We start from the raw sequence: 18662 nt of genomic DNA on the forward strand, positions 1-18662 counted from the left end.
GAAAAAAGAGAAATAAAAAAACAAAAATTGTAATAATAATAATAACAATAATAATATAAAATATTTAATTTATGAGAACATTTTATGAGTGGTCTTAAGGTTCAAAATTAATACACCAACAAGGAGATTACATATCCTTTATCATTTTTCATAGAAGGCTTACGTTACATACGCAAAAATGTTATTGAACACTAGAAAAAGTATACTCTAACCTTACCGCAGCGACATACAAACAAGCGCAGGAAATGTCCGAACCAACTTTTACATTAATATCACTTGGAAGTGTTCAGATCAACCGTTTAGATATCTATCACGGTGGTGTTTATGTGTGGATAGCGCGTATTTCTAAATTTGGCGAATCGCCCTTCAACTATAAATACGTATATATTCTGTTTTCGAAACGTTACCGTTCGGATAATAGACTTTACACAGACGATCAGTTTAGCTTGTTGGTGTTCCGTCCATTCCGTTCTTTGCATCCATCTATTGTTTCGTTTATCTACGTTTTCTCATTCATATCGGTTCTTCCATCCAACCCATGTCAATTTTAAGTTAAGTGTGAATTCTTAATTACCTGTTTTTGGGTTAAAACGGAGTTTTCTTAGACACTCCCTCAAGTCAACACATACCAGGTATTTTGTTGCCTATGGCGTAACATTTGATCGACGCGCATTCGTTTTTTTTTTTGCACTGACGTTTTAGGTTCAAGAAATATTTTTACGCAATTTTGGTTCAACCTCTCTTAGTGGTCGTGGGTTGAACTTTCGTATCTAAGAGGGAAATTTTTGTTTGTGCATGTGTGTTATCTCTATCCTAATGACAAGTTAAGCACTGCGTTTGATTGAAATTAAGTTCGAGTGGGAAAGGTACCGTAAGCAATTGTGGTTCCTATGAAATCAAAAATCGCGCATATGTTTATGTAACTTTACAGCATATAGCCGTCCTGTCTGTCCAAGCACTACAAAAAACTTTAACTACTAAAACTCAATTTTAGAGTAACTTGAACGTGCCATTTTAAGAGTAACGAAGACCTAGGAGCCATGCTGAGCTAGCTAGATCGTGAGATGTGGGAGGGGAGTTGATTTCTTTGCTCACGGACACTCCTAGAACGGCAACAGCCAAAAGAAATTGCACCTACTTATGGCTGTGCACCAAATTTGTTTAAATGCAACGAACACACATCAGAAGGACAGACGGACAGACAGGCTTAGATGGATTTAAAAAATGATTCTGAATCGATCGGTATCATAAAAGATGGATCTACCTTATGCTCGTCTTCTGCGTGTTATATACATCCGCACTAACTTAATATATCCTGTACCACAAGAGGTGTAGTGTTTTAAAATTGTAATTAATCGGAGGAAGCAGTGTGCTTTGCATGCGTACATAATATAAATTTTTTCAATCATATTCGATTCCGTAAATGAGAGAAAGTAGCACAAAATGATATCTAAATTTTTTTGCTAGATGGTAGCTTCAATAAAATTGTCGAGAAGCATATCTAACGGCTCGGAGAAGGCCTTTTCTCACGTTTCCGTTTCGTAACTGTCCAAATAATAAATATTCAGTAGTAGTCAATCGAAATGGAAAAAATCAAAGTTGCACTTATCTGATTACTTTTAGTAGCGTGCACTTCTCATAGTTTGCGTTATTTGTAATTCTTTTTTTCTCGAAAATAATTTCAATATATTTTAAGTTATTAGGAAAATGGCAAATGTCATGTGGGTTGGAAAAAACAATAAACAATAATTTACTGGCACGTTGCCGTACATGTGTTGGTAGGTTAGGAGTTGTGTTTAGGACATTTTCTACTTGCGAGCATAAATAATTTTTGCATAGAAAGCCACAAACAATAATCAACCGCAATACCGAGAAATTTCTAATTGCTGCCCGAAAATAAACGAAATTGCAGCCTACAATTTATTCGTTGCAAACCACAAGAGTACAAATTCCAGTCAACGAATTGAGTTTAGTTCCTGGGAGTAATGTTTTGTTTATTGCAACAACAGCTGCAGCTGTTGCGGCCGCCACTTCTGCTGCTGAATATGATTGAAATAAATCAACAGCAGACTTAGTTTAACGAGAAGAGAAAGCAAAACGAGCAAGATTGAGTGCATTTAAACCTTCTAAAGTATTCTAGCGTAAGCTAGAGTTTTAAAGAGTTTCACTGAATCGTTTTGTCTTTCGCTTCGATTTACTTTCTTACAGATTTGATTCTGTGGCCGAACGGAAAACGAAATCTGACAATATCTCCAATTTTCGCTGTCAACTTCCAGAGGAAGGATCAGCTTTCGTGACATTCGAAAATAAATTGCCATAATCACAGGTACTTGCTGCTGTTAATCCAAATGCTCACAATACGTATTTTCCACAAAGCTTGAATATTTCCACCTTTCAAGCTCTCTCTCTTTCTTTTTCGCTTTCATAGAACCTTTCAATAATATTTTGATTTTCACTTATTTATTTACTATATACTTCGAATTTTTATATCATTCACAAAAAAAAAAAAAATAGATATAATTATTATTGAATTAAAAAAATATTATTTAGTGTTCATATGTACCAGAGGTAAGTTGCCGTGTCACGAATAAAATGGCTTTTCTAGAAGTAGGTACAGTCCTAGTAGGGAACTGTGTGATCTTGAAGAAGTAACACAGTTGGGAATCTTTCAAGAAAGAAAATTTTCCTTTCATTCGCTTCCTACACGCTTGAAAACTGCTACGATATACATAAAAAGTAAAATTCATAACCTAAAATGAATTTATTTATATCTTAAAGGGTTTTTTTTTTTTTTAATATAATTTCTTTGAAATCGAAAAATATTTGGCCTTTGCTATGATTCTCGTAAGCGGCTAAGCCTCACATCCCCTTGGCATGGTTAGATTTTAGGGTTAAGGTAGTACAAGCGTAGCTAGCAACGGCCCGACGAGCGAGAGAGAGATAGAGAGCGAGCAAGCTTATAGCGAAGAGGGTAGAGCAAAGGTCCATCTGGATGAGATTGTTCTCATAGTTTTTCTCATTTTCACTTTAAACCATCACATATCTTGTTTTCTTCTTGGTCGAAGGAGTATAAGTGTAGCTAACAATGGCCCGGCGAACGAGAGAGTGACAGAAAGAGAGAGAGCGAAAAGCAAAGAAGCGCAAAGGTCTATCTGGATCAAATTGATCTCATCGTTTTTATTCAATTCTTTTACTGTTGGTGGACTTTCTTTCAAACTGAAGCTGAAATTTAAAAAAAAAGTCGATGTAAAATAAGTAAATTTAGAAAAATTCGTAAATAGATCAGTTAGCATAAGAAAAAAGTTAACTAAACGGAATTTTCATTTAAGAATATAAAGATAGATTTTCTTGTATTGTTAAGGACGTGAGATATACATTGGATGGAAGAAAGTATTATAAGAAAACAACAGGACTTGATCATAAGATTCGTTTAACGTGCAAACTGCGTTTACCATAGATGCACGTAGATAAGCTTATGAACATATGATGATTGTTTTTTAAAAGCAAAAGAATTCATTTATTTTATGAGAAATGCCTGAGTGCTTGTTGATGCTTATCATCAGCTAAGGCATTACAACAGCTATAGCAGCAGTAGTAGTAACAACAACAACAACAACAACAACAACAATAATAATAATAATAACAACAATAATGATGATGATGCTTGTTAATAATATGGTAGCTCTTGCCGTTATTGTCTTGATTGCTTAGTGGAAACTAAACTAAAATAATCCTCGCCGGAATGACAAAAACAAAATAAAGCAACAACAATAATAAAACATACAACAGCAACACAACAGCACACACAGCCATAACATGAAAAAGTACTATATTGTTAAAAGTGGATTTGTGTGCTCGTTTTATTTATTTTTTATTTTTTTTTTTCTAAGATTAAATGGAGAACTTTTCAGAGAGCGCACTTGTGCTTGCGTGTGCATCTGTATGTCAATGTAAACGCATGAGTGTACGTGTGTCTCCACTGGTTCGTCTTTTTCCACAAATATCGTAATAAAACAAGAATAGTTTTTTTTTTTCTATTTTTTTTTCTTTTTCTTTAAATACTACCCGAATGCCAAAACACGTGGATTGTCAAGGCCTTCGTTGCTTCGCGGTGCATGTATGTTAAAGAACATATAAATACACACACACACACACACACACACACACGCACACGCACACGCACACGCACACAAATGAACACACTTACCCGACTGGTTCTAATTTTAATTTCTGGTTTTTTTTTTTTTTTGCTTTTTTTTTAATGATCGCAAACAAAAGACAACAAGCGTTTAATTGTTATATGATTGCATGCATGCATTCTATGCTTAAGAATTAAATAACAACAATCATACGCCTAAGTAGTCGGATGTTTGTGGCTTTTACTTCAAATGTGAGAACAATTTTAGGGAGAAAAAACAAAAGCAAAAAAAGGAAAAGCACACATACACATACGCGCATTTAAAAAATTAACAAAATATCTATTGAAAAGGATGTGCATGATGTGTTATAGTTTTATATAAACTTAATAATAGCAATGAAAAATTTGAAATCTTTTTGCTCGTAAAACTAGGAAAAATTGTTCTTTAGAAAACATTGTTGACTAATATAGTTTTTTTAGCGCTTTAGCTTTTAATTTCCATTCGTTGAAGGTGAAATAAGTATTAAATGAACGCTAAACGTTAGAGCCAAGCAAGGACATCCTTTGGACGCCTAAAACGATATTTCACTTAAAGCAGTTTTCTGATGAGAACCTCTTTTAGGGTAAAGAGTTCGAAAAATAGGCGAATATTGTCCAAACTTGGCATAATTCATTTACATGACAAATCACTATTCTGAACCAATTTCCATAGTAAAATAGCAGAAACTCTTATGCTTAATAAGTACACTTATAGGATAATAGGCAATGGAAAAGAATTATTCCGTTTGACTGATTTTTACCGATAAATGATAAAAATTGTAAGCTTTTTCTTTAAAAAACGATTTTCCATTTTAGTTCTAACTCCTTTTACAATTAAATTTAAAAGTTACGTTAAAATATGGAAGAAGAAGAAGAAGAAGAAGCGGAATGTACTGAAATTAATTTCCGTGATATAATGGATTCATGACTTCGAAAAAGAAGCCCAACACAACAGAGCGTGGAATAAAAATGCCTACACTCAACATTAACTTTACAAGAAAAAGTGCTGCTGACAATATATTAGATGTTATAAGCGCGGATACCAGCGCTTCGTATTATTCCATCTCATTCTTGTTTTCGCACTGCCGTCTCTTGCTTACAATGCTATAGACGCGTAAGAGTGATATCAGTATTTGGTGATTGCAAGGCTTAACAACTTTTCGGATAAAGGAAAAGGTGCACATACGTCACGCAATCTACAAGATATTAAGCGAGATTTCGGCAGTAGAGGAATGCATTTCCGACGCTCGTGTTGAAAATGCACTTAAAGTCTCTTACGAATTTATATGCGTATTCGAAAATTAACACCGGTTTGTTTGTACTTATATTACCTACGTACGCGTATACTTTTTGATAGTTTCCACTTTAGTTCCAAAAAAAACCCGGAACACGCGTGGTAGTTCGCAAATGTAAAAGAGATGTGTTTCAAGTGTTCACAGGCAACTATTCTGGCCCCTCGAAACCGTGCTATTGATCTTTCTCTTACATACATACTTAAAGTAAGAATTCACTTAACAACGATAAGATCGGGAAACGATTTGATTTGCGTTAAAGTGTTAAATAGCATAATCTTCTTATTACCCGTTAAAAGGCCTTATAATTAAACGGCAAACAACAGCTGGCTAAGATACTCATCTAACTAATCCAATCTGAACCCAAGCGACGAGGTTAAGTTAAGCGAAATACATTTCTTTTTAAGACAAAAATAGGAAAAACAACACATGGTCCAAGTTTTTCATTTTTAAGGCGCTTACAGTTGAAAACGAAAAAACCAAAGCAAAAAAAAAAAAAGAAAACCGAACTTAAATCTTTTTTTCTCAATGCAGACAATCTGCCAAGAAAGGGACTTAAAGTTCATGGAAGAGACATGCACAGCGTACGAAGCAAAAAAACATACAATTAAAAGTTTCCCTACAAAATTCCCACACATTAATACCTACGCATTTGTTAGGCGCGATGCACGTGTATGTGTAAACAAATGTTGGCCTATACGTGCTTTAGATGGCATCACAAAACTCGAATCCAGGACAGCGTATAACAGTTTGGTTACGCTGTTGTTGGTATATTAAGTTGGAAATGTGTGCATTCACTTGCCTACGTTTACATATATACATATATATGCGTGTGTATGCAAGAGCATATTTCAACTTTTAGTTTACCATCTGCCACAAACTATAACGGTATAATGGTAGCCCGGATGACATACTAGATGGTTAAGCGCATTCCATCGATTGATTTTTTGCTATTTTATTAGGAACTAAACGAGCGTCTACAAAAAAAGGAAAAAGTGTATAGATTTTGAAAAAAAACTTGGAAAAGAAAAAAGGATATTTGTAATGCAAGGAACACAGCAGCTGCGGTATTAATAAAAACTTAATAATTTGTTTTTAAAAATACTTCAAAGGCATAGCGAAACTGTTAAAGTTAAACAGCATTCGTGTATAGATTTAGGAAAACAAAGTCTTTTAGAAAATATTTCGAAATTTGAGATTTTTTGAGAATCTCACGGAAAATTTATTTAAGCAAGACAAGAGATATATACGCTTCTCTATCGATCTCTTTTTTATTGCAATTTACAAAACCCTTAAAAAATTGAACAACCGCAATATCACAAGTGTATCGTCCATTTATAAACTATACTCGCGAAAAGTGTTCATATAAATAAATTCGTATGAAACTTTATCTTCGATTATAGTTTCGATTATCTTATGAAGAAGAAAGAAACTTGAAAGCGAAAAATAAATGAAAGTTTTGCTTATGATCGATCACAAGCAAATATCTTCGACAAAGATATTCGTAAGGCCTAACAAGTTCAGCCAAAAAATGGTCCCGATCGATTTACTATGAATCGATTTTCTTCATAATAGTAATTTCGATCTATTTCTTGGATCATACCCCATACAAGATTGCTCATCTATAGTAAGCCTTTCAGGGAATTCCGGGTTTAATTATACCCACCAATATCAGATGGGGATATACTCGTTTCGTTTTTTCCCGTAATGTACGTAACATTCAAAAAACCTCTAAGATATATATTTTCTTGATCAACGTGATATTCCGAGTTGGTGTAGCTATGTCTGTCCGCATGTACAGGTTTGTGTGATGTATTGTTGACACTTTTCGGGTGAAGGTAACGACTTCAAATTTGGTAGAAACATTGGAAGTTTCTGCACGCAGGTTGCTATTGAAAATAGGCCAGATTGATCGGAGCGGAATAGCGCAGTGGAGCGGTTTTTTTTAACAAAACTTTTTGGATTTTTGTTCGTTACTCGAAAATTGTAAAAGGTAGAAAGAAGGCTGAAATTTACCACATTTACTTTAAGAAGCACTCTACTTAAGAAGCACATGCAGAAACGGAAAATATCTGCCAAACATAGTGGTGGGTATGCGTCATTCGGCGCTTGCCGAATATAACTTTCTTAATTGTTTTTAGCGGCAATTCAGCTAACAAATTAACGGTAGGAAATTTGGATCGTATGGCATTATTTTTTAGATCCTAACATATATAGAGTTTTTTTATGAGGGAAACCGGAAAATAATAACATTTTTTGGGAAGTAAATTAAGTTTGCCCAGTTAGATGAAGCTCTCATGAAAAGTACGCCTTTGCTTAAAAAGAATGGGTAATTTTTACTGCATCATAACCAAAACAAGCGATTCGCTGCGTGAGGCGAAGTGGTGTAGCGTATGTCGCTGTAAAGATTGGCCTTGCCCGTCTGTAATCTTCTTCTTTTGCAAATTGCAAGAATAATGTAGAGAACACACGCACGCATACACCAATGAGGAGGAATGGTGTCGAGACGATTTTCAAACTCGAACGGCACTGACAGGATTTCTCGCGTTTATCTTTTAACTTAATGTTTTAGTCAGTAGCGTGTGGTTTGATTGGAGGGCGCGCTTGTACTTATTTCTTTTTTTAATAATATTGTAATGGGTCCAAAAAATGCATTTGCTAAATTTCAACGTTTTATCTAAATTTGTCCGTCTTTGATAAACGACAAGTCATTTTCTTGTCAGCAATGACAACAGTTTTACTTACTCTAGATGAGGCATAGGTGATTCAACGCGGTTTAAGCTCGTGTTCATTTAAGCCACTACTAGATTGAAAATTTCAGGCTACAGCATCAACGCGTATTAACAGGCACCGAATCTATTTTACATCCATTCATAGGCAAATGATATGATGAACAACGTGAACAACAAGCTTTTCACGTATATCTCGGCCAAATATTCAATGTTGCTATTAGATAATACCCTAAAAAGTGAATCAAACTATGATTTTTTTTTTTTTTTTTTAATATCTGAAGGAATGAAGTGATTTAAAGTTTTGCCTGTGATTGGATGGATTCAACGAGAAATGAAATTTTATCGTTACTTAATTACCTCGAATATTAGGAGGCATTAAAATAGTATTAAAAATATGATCGACTTTCAACTCGAAATTTAATGGCTTTTGAATATGAATTAAGTTGTTTTTTACATTTAGCAAAGATCTAAAATCCTTTCTTTCCCAATCTGGGACTGGGCCTCAATTGCAACGAGAGACGTTGCCATTTGTCATGCAAATGTCATCCAAAAGTATTTGACGTAAGCTCACCTATTACGCCGTCTCGATCGATTTCGAATCATTTTCGAGATCGAGTTAAACTTGTCTGTCTGCTCGTTAATTTATAATATATTTGCGTTCAACCAATAGGTGTAGATATCGAGAATATTTGGGTAGTGTTGAACACTATTGCAAATAGATTGTTCCGACAATTTTCGCGATCATCCCGTATGTAAAGGTGTATTTTGGAAAAGATGTAGCGAATTTAATGACCATTTATAATCAATGTCTACCGATAACCTTCTCATTAATTTTATATATAATTTGAAGTTTTTTTTTTTTTTTTTTTGCGATATAATTTTTATATAATATTTTTATTTTATATTTTACTTGAGTTATTTATTTTGCATTTAAATAAACGTTGTTTGTATTTTTGTTGCATTTATTTATTTCTTTTTTTTTTTTTTGCTTACCTTTTATTTTAGAATATGCAAAACTAATAATAAATTATGCGAATGTAAATAGTATTTATTTATTTATTTATTTTTGTTGCTTTTTCTTTACAACAAGTTAAAACCATCTGCCGATATACTTGTGTTGTCCAACTGCAAAAGAGAAAGGGCGAAGAAAGGGGAAGTTGGTAACAAATAAAAATTAATTCAGAGAACTACGCCACCGTTAAAGTCGTTTAAGGTTTTTATTGCTATAAGCGGTCTCTTTACATGTACATAAAAAGCTGCACGATCGGTCAGGTTTCGGAAATAGCGTTGAAAAAAAAAGTCATAAGAAAAAGTGGGGACAAGAATACGCTAAGCAAGCTCATGCGCTTAAGCAGAACATAACGCCGAATTATAAACAATTAAGGAATGGCAATAATAAAAGAGTTATATAAAATTTCAACGACAAAAATCGAGGCAATTAAAATAATTTTTTCCCAATCGAAAAAGAAGCGATGAAAAGAATAAAAATCATATTCGTAACAACATATGCATCCAATCTGTTTCGTTGCTCCTTTTTAATCGGGTCCCTTAAACGCGTTATGAATAGACCACATAGACGTGTGCCTATTGTATTATTCATGTACGTGGACCTGTGTCTATTATTATCAATGATTGACCTGCGAAGAAGATGAAGAGATCGCCTAAAGAGTATTTTAGATTTGTTTTTCTCTTCTTTTTAAAGCCATCCCCGGACACCAACCGTTTTCTCACTCCCTCGAGATGGACCCTTATGGATTCTTGATCCTTATTATATCATCCCAACTCCCCCGTCCTCGCCTAAGATTAGGGGTCTGGTGTTGTCTTCATATGGCTTTATACGGAGTATATCTTGCAACAAATAAAACGACCGCTAGCATATTACTTAGCGTAATATCTATTTGCAGAGTTACGAAAAGCTCATCGTCCTTTATGCCTTATCAGAAGTCGTGTCTCGTGTCTTGTTCTTGAATGAGTGGAGTTAATCGTGTGGGAGGATGAAAGCAAATAAAGCTACTTGACGTCTTTCTAATCAAAGCATTAACTTATGTGGCGTCAATCCGGGCGTTGCCATCGTTTGTGCAGCTTCACTTATCGAGCTTCAAATATCGAGCATTTATTCGCATCCAGCCTTGTCTAAACGATTTCAAACTTGTCTATGATCAACGTTCAGTTCTACACTGATAACATAAGTCGAAATTCTTTAAAGAATGTCACCAGCTTTGTCGATGATTTCGTATTCACATATAATTTATATTTATATTTTTTATATTTATAATCTTAAAACCAAGGAAGAGGGGGATAAGCATTTTGCGAGCATTCAATTCGAATGCTCGCTATGCGATCATCCGTTTTGTATCGAGTCACTCTTGAAGGATCAACTGGGATCGGTACATCAGCGCGCAGGGAGTAAAAGAAAGCACAACTAGAGCGTGAAGGTCCCATTCATCAGATTTGGTACTTCTGTTTTTTAACAAAAATAGAATTTTTCTTTTGGGGTGATTAAGCAACATTTCCGTTCTTGCCAATAACGGTCATCCTTTCTTGTTAATCTTCTCTGAGAAGGTGCAACATGCTGGCGTAATGCTCGCAGCAATTGATGCCTAGATCTTGTCCACAATTAGGATAGGTGTTCGCCTTCAGTACCCGAAGAGAATGAGGCTAACACAGAATCGTTCTTCCATGCGGTGGTGACGGGGTACAAAACATGTGAAAAGTTTTCAAGAAAAAACATATGATTTAAGAGGCAAAGCTAAAGAAAAAAAAAAAAAAAAAGAGGAAAGAAAGGTGTTTCTGTGGATTTAAACATGTTAGTCAGACTGTGTAAAGGAGAAAGTAGAGAAAGCTTTTCTATGTCGCGCATACTTAAGACGTAAACAAGTAAAGCGTTTATTTCGTTTGGATTAATTGAGAAATAAACGTAAATCGAGTTAAGTTCAGTGAACTTTTTAGTTTTCCTACTTCTTTCATTCTTTTCTTCGCCTATCCGTCTTCAAGTTCCTCCAAGAAATTTATAATCTTCTGTCCTGTGCATATGTGCACACGAAAAGCGAAAGCTCAGTAAATCTTAAGTTTTTAATTAAATTTTACGCTTCAAGTGACTTTTTAACAATTTACCCATACATAATGATAACGAGAACGACAACAACCATTACAATAACAATAAACCTGATTGTCAACAACAATGCTTTTGCTGTGGCAGCATACGCAGAGAGGAAAGTCGATCACAAGACGCCTTAAGGTCGTTAAAACGATTTTCGAAGAATTTTTCAATTGCAGTAAACGGTAGATAATAAATATAAGCACGTGTAAGCCGCACGTATGTGTGCTTTTATATGGATATGTGTAAGATTAAATTTTACCATTATAACAAAAGGATTATTACTATAATGATTTTGAGAAGGCAAAGGCGAGAAGAAAGGAGAAAAGTTGAAGTAACGAAGCGTGCACGTATCTGTACACATATAACGGACGACCTTTGAAACCCGTGAAAGTTGATTTTACAACGTTCTAAATAACAACAAAATTACCTTAATATTAATAATAGGTTAACCATAATAATTTCAAAGAAAATCTATAGAGCAAACTGTCAACATATTAAGCTATCAATGTTTACTAACAATCTAAAACATATACATGCATACACGCACGCACTCACACCCACGTCCCATAAGCTATGAATTATATTTGATTAAAAGCAACAAACACACATAAAGGCAAGCACTTAACATGTCCAGGCAGTATTAAGTGCAAGGGAAAGAGATAAAGATCTGAGCAATTATATACCGACAGTTGCCTAACACTGGCAGCATTTTGCTAATTGTTCTTTACGAATATTAAATAAGTGATTTCGTTACTTATTTAATTAATTGCGCAATTATATGAAATTCATAATATCAAGCACAAAATTGTTTAACTAAAAACATTTATTACTCTTTTTATTACCGTCATCTCATTTATTTATTCATTTATTTTTTCGTTTATATTTCAGCTTATTCGAGCATAATCTGCCTGATATTCTCTCGATATATGCAATGGAAATTGACTAAAATGCAGAAATTTTACATGAAATCCGTTAATTGTTATCCTAAAGCATATGCGAGGCAGACCGGGAATGCATTATCGACAATGAAATAACCGGCTTTTGCATTTAATCCGTTAATTTAACAACAATAACCAGCAAAAGAACAATAGGAGAAAAATATAAAAATATAAAACAATAACAAAACAGACGAAGAATAATTCATTCACGCTCTACAGAGTAGTTTTTCTCCTGATTTTTTCCGTCTTTTTTTTTGTTTTTTTTTTTTTCCTCTTTTTTTTTTTACAACATTAATGAAGAGAAAATTGCAGTATTGATAAACTATCATAACAAACAAGAAAAGCAAAAAAAAAAAACTATTTTTCCCATTTCTCTGCATTTATATATAATTGGAAAGGAAAAGAGAGCGAGAAAAAAAGGGGGAAAAACAAAAGAAAAAAATATTTTTTATGATTACGTACGTAGCAGTAGTCCCCGTAAACGTAGCCGCAGCCGCAGCCGTAGCTGTAGTCGTAGCCGTAGCAATATCAAGAGCAATAGCAACTGCAACCGAAACAGCTTAATATAAGACGAAGACGTGTAGTGTTGTGGTAGCTCAGGAAAAATGACTAAAAAGTACGAGTTTGATTGGATTATACCGGTGCCACCGGAACTTACTGAAGGCTGTGTTTTCGATCGTTGGTTTGAAAATGAAAAGGAAACCAAAGAAAATGATTTCGAAAAGGATGCAAAATTTAAAGTCGACGAATATGGCTTCTTTCTCTACTGGAAAAGTGACGGCAGGGTAAGTGGCTGTAAAGTCCAAAATATATAAATAAATAAATAAATAATTTAAAAAACAATAAAAATATATGAGAACAATTTAATCTTAAAAATAAATGAATCAACTCAATGAATTTCCAACTCTTCGCTTTAATCTGCTTTCATTCTTTTGTTTTTAACAGGAGGGTGATGTTATAGAACTCTGTCAAGTTAGTGACATAAGAGCGGGCGGTGTACCGAAGGTAAGCGTTGGCGTTTTTACTTTCATTTCCTTCTGAATTGCCTTTTCCCTTCACACATCCGCCTTTATGTTTTTCATCTCATTTTTACAGTTTATTGATTTTTCTCAGAGGAGAAAAAAAAAAGAAGAAAAACACAATCACATCGTAAAAATATGCAAAATTCGTTATACAGTTTGCAACGAAAGCAAAAAGATATATTACGAGCAGCTGCAGCGAACTCCGTCTATCTCTATTACAACTGGGCAAATATTGCGAAAGAAAACGACCATTCCGATCCATTATAGAAGGCTCTCAGTTACGATCAGCAGATCTCCCTTGATGCTGAACGAAACAAATCGCCCCCAATTATGCAACACTTACCCTTTCTCCACTTACAAGTGTTAAGATAGAAAAGTGAAATTGTTCGCAAAGGCCGACTAAGATCTTGCTTCACAAGTATAGCTTCATCTAAGGAAATCTTCTATTTCGCTTATTCAGAATTATCAAGAGTGCCCAGATGCGGGAATTCAAAGAGTTTGCAGTCAATCGTTAGGTGTCTAAGATTCGTTCTCGGAGAAGTGTAGCATTTTATAAAAATTTGTTCTAAGACTCATCATCATCATCATTATTGTTTTGACATTGAAGTGTAATTCTTTTTCATTTTCTTCTACAGCGAAACTATGTGTGGATGGGGTGGTTTGAGCGGCGTGTGGGGATTAAAGGGAGAAAAAGAAGAAGAAGAAAAATAAGAATAACATATATTTCGTTTAAATTTTCGTTTTCTTTTTTTTTTTTTTCTTTCATTCGAAGTGAATGACGAATTTTTATTACAATAATGATTGACAGACAAAATAAATGGTTTGTCGATTTCTTTAAAGAAATAAAATGTTTATTTGAAAAAAGAAAAAAATAGTAATAAAGAAAATAAGAAGATAATGCAATATATTTTTAAGAGCTTAAATGACAATGTTAAGTATGCGCTTTAACCCAAATTTCAATAAACCACCAGTGCTCAGGTGAACTTAACAAAAGTAGTAATAGTATGTTTTATCAAGGGACATTCGATCGCCAATCATTCTCATGACATTTATATATATATTCAATAGCAATGCATGGACGTGTGTTAGATTTGTCACTTGGTCTATAATATCTAAAAAATTCGCACCGAAAACTTTATACGACGACGATATCTATTCTTGATTACCGTATGATCGAGTTAGACTGTTCGTCTCTCTATTTGTTCGACTCCTTTTTATTTACTAATCATGCCCTCAATAGGCCAAAAATATCAACTGCCCAACCATGACGATTATTAATCTAAATCTTGCAATAAATATGGACTCGAGTTTTTTACATTCGCAATGCAAGAACGGACGTGATACGTTAAGTTAGTGCGGACGTATGTAACACGCAGAAGAAGAACATAAGGTAGATCCATGTTTTATTATACCAACCGATTCAGAATCATTTGCTAAATCGATCTAAGCCTGTCCGTCCGTCTGACCCTCTGATGTCTGTTCGTGTCATTTAAACAAATTTGGTGCACAGCCATATTTTGACCCCTAGGTCGAACCCTAACGAAAATGTTTCGGAATGGTCCACATTTTGCACCACTCCCCGTAAAACGCCCAATTGTGAAAACTCATTGCAATTTTCAAAATTTCTCGGCAAATTGTTTACGTAGTATTATTTCGGGCTTCTGGGGCAATTTTTGAACCCCCTCTCATATAGCGAAAAGTGGAGTTTATACGACAAAAGGATATAGTTTTATATCATAACAGTAATTTAGCAGAAAAAAATTAACTGTACCAAATTTCGACTATTCCGGGCTATTTGTTGAATCCTACCCTATGTAAAGATTTTGATCCTTTATAGGACAGAAAAGTCTAAATTTTAATAAGTGTTAATGACAATTAACCCATAATAGTAATTTGATATAAAAAATTATTTAAAAAATACGTCAATGTTTGAACATCTCTGGCGCAACCATTCTAACGGAAGACTGGACTTCAGTTGTAAAGAGATCTAATTTTTAATATACAGTCCCATAATAGCATGTTCGTATCAGGATATAATTTTTGTGTTCTATGGCAAAAATAAAAATTGTGTTATACGATATGGCGTAGCGTCTTTAATAGTTGGTCTAGCTCGCCTGTAATGTTTTCACTTTTTATTGTAATCGAAACCATTTTATTGTATTCACACACACTTAGAAAATCGAAACACTGACATTTTGTGCGACTGCCTATTCTGTTTATACTAATCGCGCGTGAACTGCTTAGATTTTCTCCTCTAATTTTTTTAATTTTTTTTTTTTTTTTTTTTTCTTCTTATTTTAATTGCGTCGGCGTACTCAACACGCCAAGATTTATAAAAAATAACTTCTGACTTTCAGTGGAGCGACACGAAAATGCTCGAAGACATCTGATAATCGATCCATCTCACTAATATCTTTCAAGGCCTTCAAAATTTGTTCTTTTAGTTATAATTCATTTTATTTCTATTTGCACGATTTTCGATTTTGTAGGAACCGCAATTGTTTTATGAACCAAATGTAACATAACGGTACCTTTGTAGCTCGTAAATTAACTTCAATCAAATGCATCGGGTCTGAGTCAAGACCATCTATGCTTGGGCTGTCATTGGATTGCTTATATTGATGATCATAGATCAAGCTGACATATAGGGATAACACATACACACAAACAAACACACCTGCATTAGGTAAAAAATGTTAATCCTCATGACCTCTAACTGATTATGAACTAGAATTTGAAACCAATAATTCCGAAAGCTGTTTAAAAGGTCGGTGCAAAGAAATTTGCAATCGATCAACTCATACACCGCAAAAAGACATAAGTTACAAAGAACTTTGCGTGAGCTGACTATGAAAAACTCGCACTAAGGGGAATATCACTTTTCAACTATTTATATATATTTAACTGAAGGTAAACATAGACGAACGGAAGAGCAGCTAAATGGAATGAAAGATGAATGGAAAAATATAAATGTACAGAAAGGCAGATGGGTCGATGGACCGATAGAAAGACGAAATGCAGAAGGACAAGTAAGAAAATTAAATTTAGTCGGGACCGAATCCTTTTACCCATAATCGTTATCCTAAAAACGACAAACGAAGTATAAGAACAACATCTTCATGCTCTAAATAAAATATGGAATGGGCGCAGCTGATTTTTTCTCTTGCAAAATAAAAGCTTTTGTCGTATAGGCTTGTGACTATCATCATTCGAGGATGGATACAAAAAAGCATATAGGTGGACACACGGATACAAGCACCAAATAGACCTAGATCGGACCAAGAGTATCATCTAGAGTTACCAAAAAAAAAAAGAAAAAAATGAAAACAGTTGGTAAACTTAAATAAGGTGAAGTGCGTAAAGCTGCCGTTTTGGTTGATGCGATGCATTGTGATGCAAAGCGTTGTCATATCTTTTAAAACGGAAAAATGTTACATATATACATATATACGAGACGAGCGGTAAATTGTATTACAAATGGATTTTCGTTCAATTGAACGTAGCCGAATATCCTCATCTTATTTTTTCATCTATGTAGACGTATAGAGTTAAAGCGAAGAACACGGGAAATTTACGGCAGTTAGTGTATATAACTTTCTAGTTGAGTAGTAGTTCTGCTCTGCTTGCAAGCAAACTTTGCTGAACTCTCTGCCTTCTTCTTGTAGTCCGCGACATGTATTATTGAGTAAGATAGAGGTAATGATAAAACTGTATACATACCTAAGATTTATGCATATCTGTGCGCTGGTATATGAAATCGCTACCCTTCCCTACCTTGTCTGTTTACGTCTGTCTTTAATTGCTTCGGCCTAGATCGATTGCTAAGAATCAGCGAAAGATAACTTGTTTCCATAATGTCCCTAAAGGTAATGAAAAATAGCATTACTCTAGAATTGTTGAATCTATGACTCTTGCTTGTTCCTGCACCATTTGTGGCGCACAATACATACATACAATAGGTATGCAATCCTTTAGATAGCAATAATGAATCATTTTTAATGTTTCATGTCGAGTTTTAGCAAGAAACTGTATCGAGTCATAAAGTGTATCGGTTCTGGCCGATTATTACCTCTTAATCTATTTGTTCTTTTTAATTATTGAAATGTAATGGAATTAAAACAACAAAATATATTATATTACAATAAAATCAGTAAACTGATACTTGTATGTATCCCGTCGCAAGAGGAGTTTTATGCTTCGCAATAGGAGCTTATGCTTAAATACCGGCTCCTTGAATAGTCACGAGTTCATTGTAACTTAGGTTTAATTTTTTGGAATTTTAGAAAAAACCTTGACCCAGTCCAACCAAAAACCTTTTTGGTTTGATTCGTAAAAAAAAAAAAATAATTACTTTCTAGAAATTTGTTAGTTACGCCCTTTTTCATAAGCGGAAATGTGAATAATATATTGAAATTCAATTCATTCCTGTTGTAAAATTTATATAAATAAAATTGAAGGTAATGTGCTTTACCATAATTCCCTACTCATTGCCTTACTTTGTTCTATTCTGTTACAGGATCAGAAGATATTAGACAAGGTCTGTAAAAAGAATGGCAGTGATTTACAAGCATTGGATAAACGCTCGTTAACCATATGCTCGAACACCGATTACATAAACATAACATATCATCATGTCATCTGTCCGGATGCGGCAACGGCTAAGGTAGGTTGTGTCGTATGATTAAATTAATGCAATGCCCAAAAGACTTGACAGTTTTGAAATTTTTAAAAGTATTTTTACTTTCATTTTTCGCTACATTTTGAATCGTGCTTTCAACGTGAGATTCTTGCGGAATTGAGAAAGAAATATCTAAGATCTCCATAAAAACATTACAAATTGAATGACGAATCGATCATATAGTTATTGAACAATGCAAAGTTCATCTTCCTTGTTCCTCTTTATAAGCGAAAGGAGAATTTGCAAAGAATTGATTTATTATCAATAATAAAATATTAACATTTTAGCATTACAGTTAAGAGTAATTTTGCATTAACGAAATAAGTTCGCGGTGTTTATTTATCAAATGAAATATCTGCCAATTCGCTCGATAAGCTTTTGCGAAATTTCTGGTAAAGCTATTGGGTTAGCAAGTTGTATAGAATTTCTGGGATTTCTAGGCGAAGGAATGAATCCACCCGTTAATTCTCATCTTCGTTTTTCCAATCAGCTCTGCATTATTACAAGACTTCCACAAACAGCTAAACAGCTGGCAGTCAAACTTGGTATATATGCTGGATGCATAACATCTTTCTGGCTAATGTGTGCCAAGCCATTAAAGATGCGTATAAGCTGGCGTTGTCGCGATGAAAGACGGCGCTTGTGTCATGATATTTTTCCCTTATTTTCCGCTCTTTCTCTCTCTCTCTCTCTCTCTCTCTCTCTCTCTCTCTCTCTCTCTCT

General features: G+C 34.3%; 1 protein-coding gene across 4 annotated transcripts in view; it reads left to right on the top strand.

The window, feature by feature from the left end:
• Positions 1–18662, top strand: part of LOC119644554 (1-phosphatidylinositol 4,5-bisphosphate phosphodiesterase) — an 80212-nt gene that overhangs the window by 52031 nt on the left and 9519 nt on the right. For 3 of the 4 annotated variants that reach the window (XM_038044132.1, XM_038044133.1, XM_038044130.1), the window contains exons 2-4: positions 12190–13024; positions 13185–13244; positions 17778–17924. In XM_038044132.1, the coding sequence (XP_037900060.1) occupies positions 12845–13024; positions 13185–13244; positions 17778–17924 (387 nt within the window). In that variant the 5' untranslated portion in view covers positions 12190–12844. Of the gene's footprint in view, positions 1–2224; positions 2327–12189; positions 13025–13184; positions 13245–17777; positions 17925–18662 lie in introns of those variants that run through there. The other variant, XM_038044131.1, reaches the window with a different exon arrangement.

Source organism: Glossina fuscipes, unplaced genomic scaffold (assembly GCF_014805625.2).
Source record: "Glossina fuscipes isolate IAEA_lab_2018 unplaced genomic scaffold, Yale_Gfus_2 0, whole genome shotgun sequence".
Lineage (NCBI taxonomy): Eukaryota > Metazoa > Arthropoda > Insecta > Diptera > Glossinidae > Glossina > Glossina fuscipes.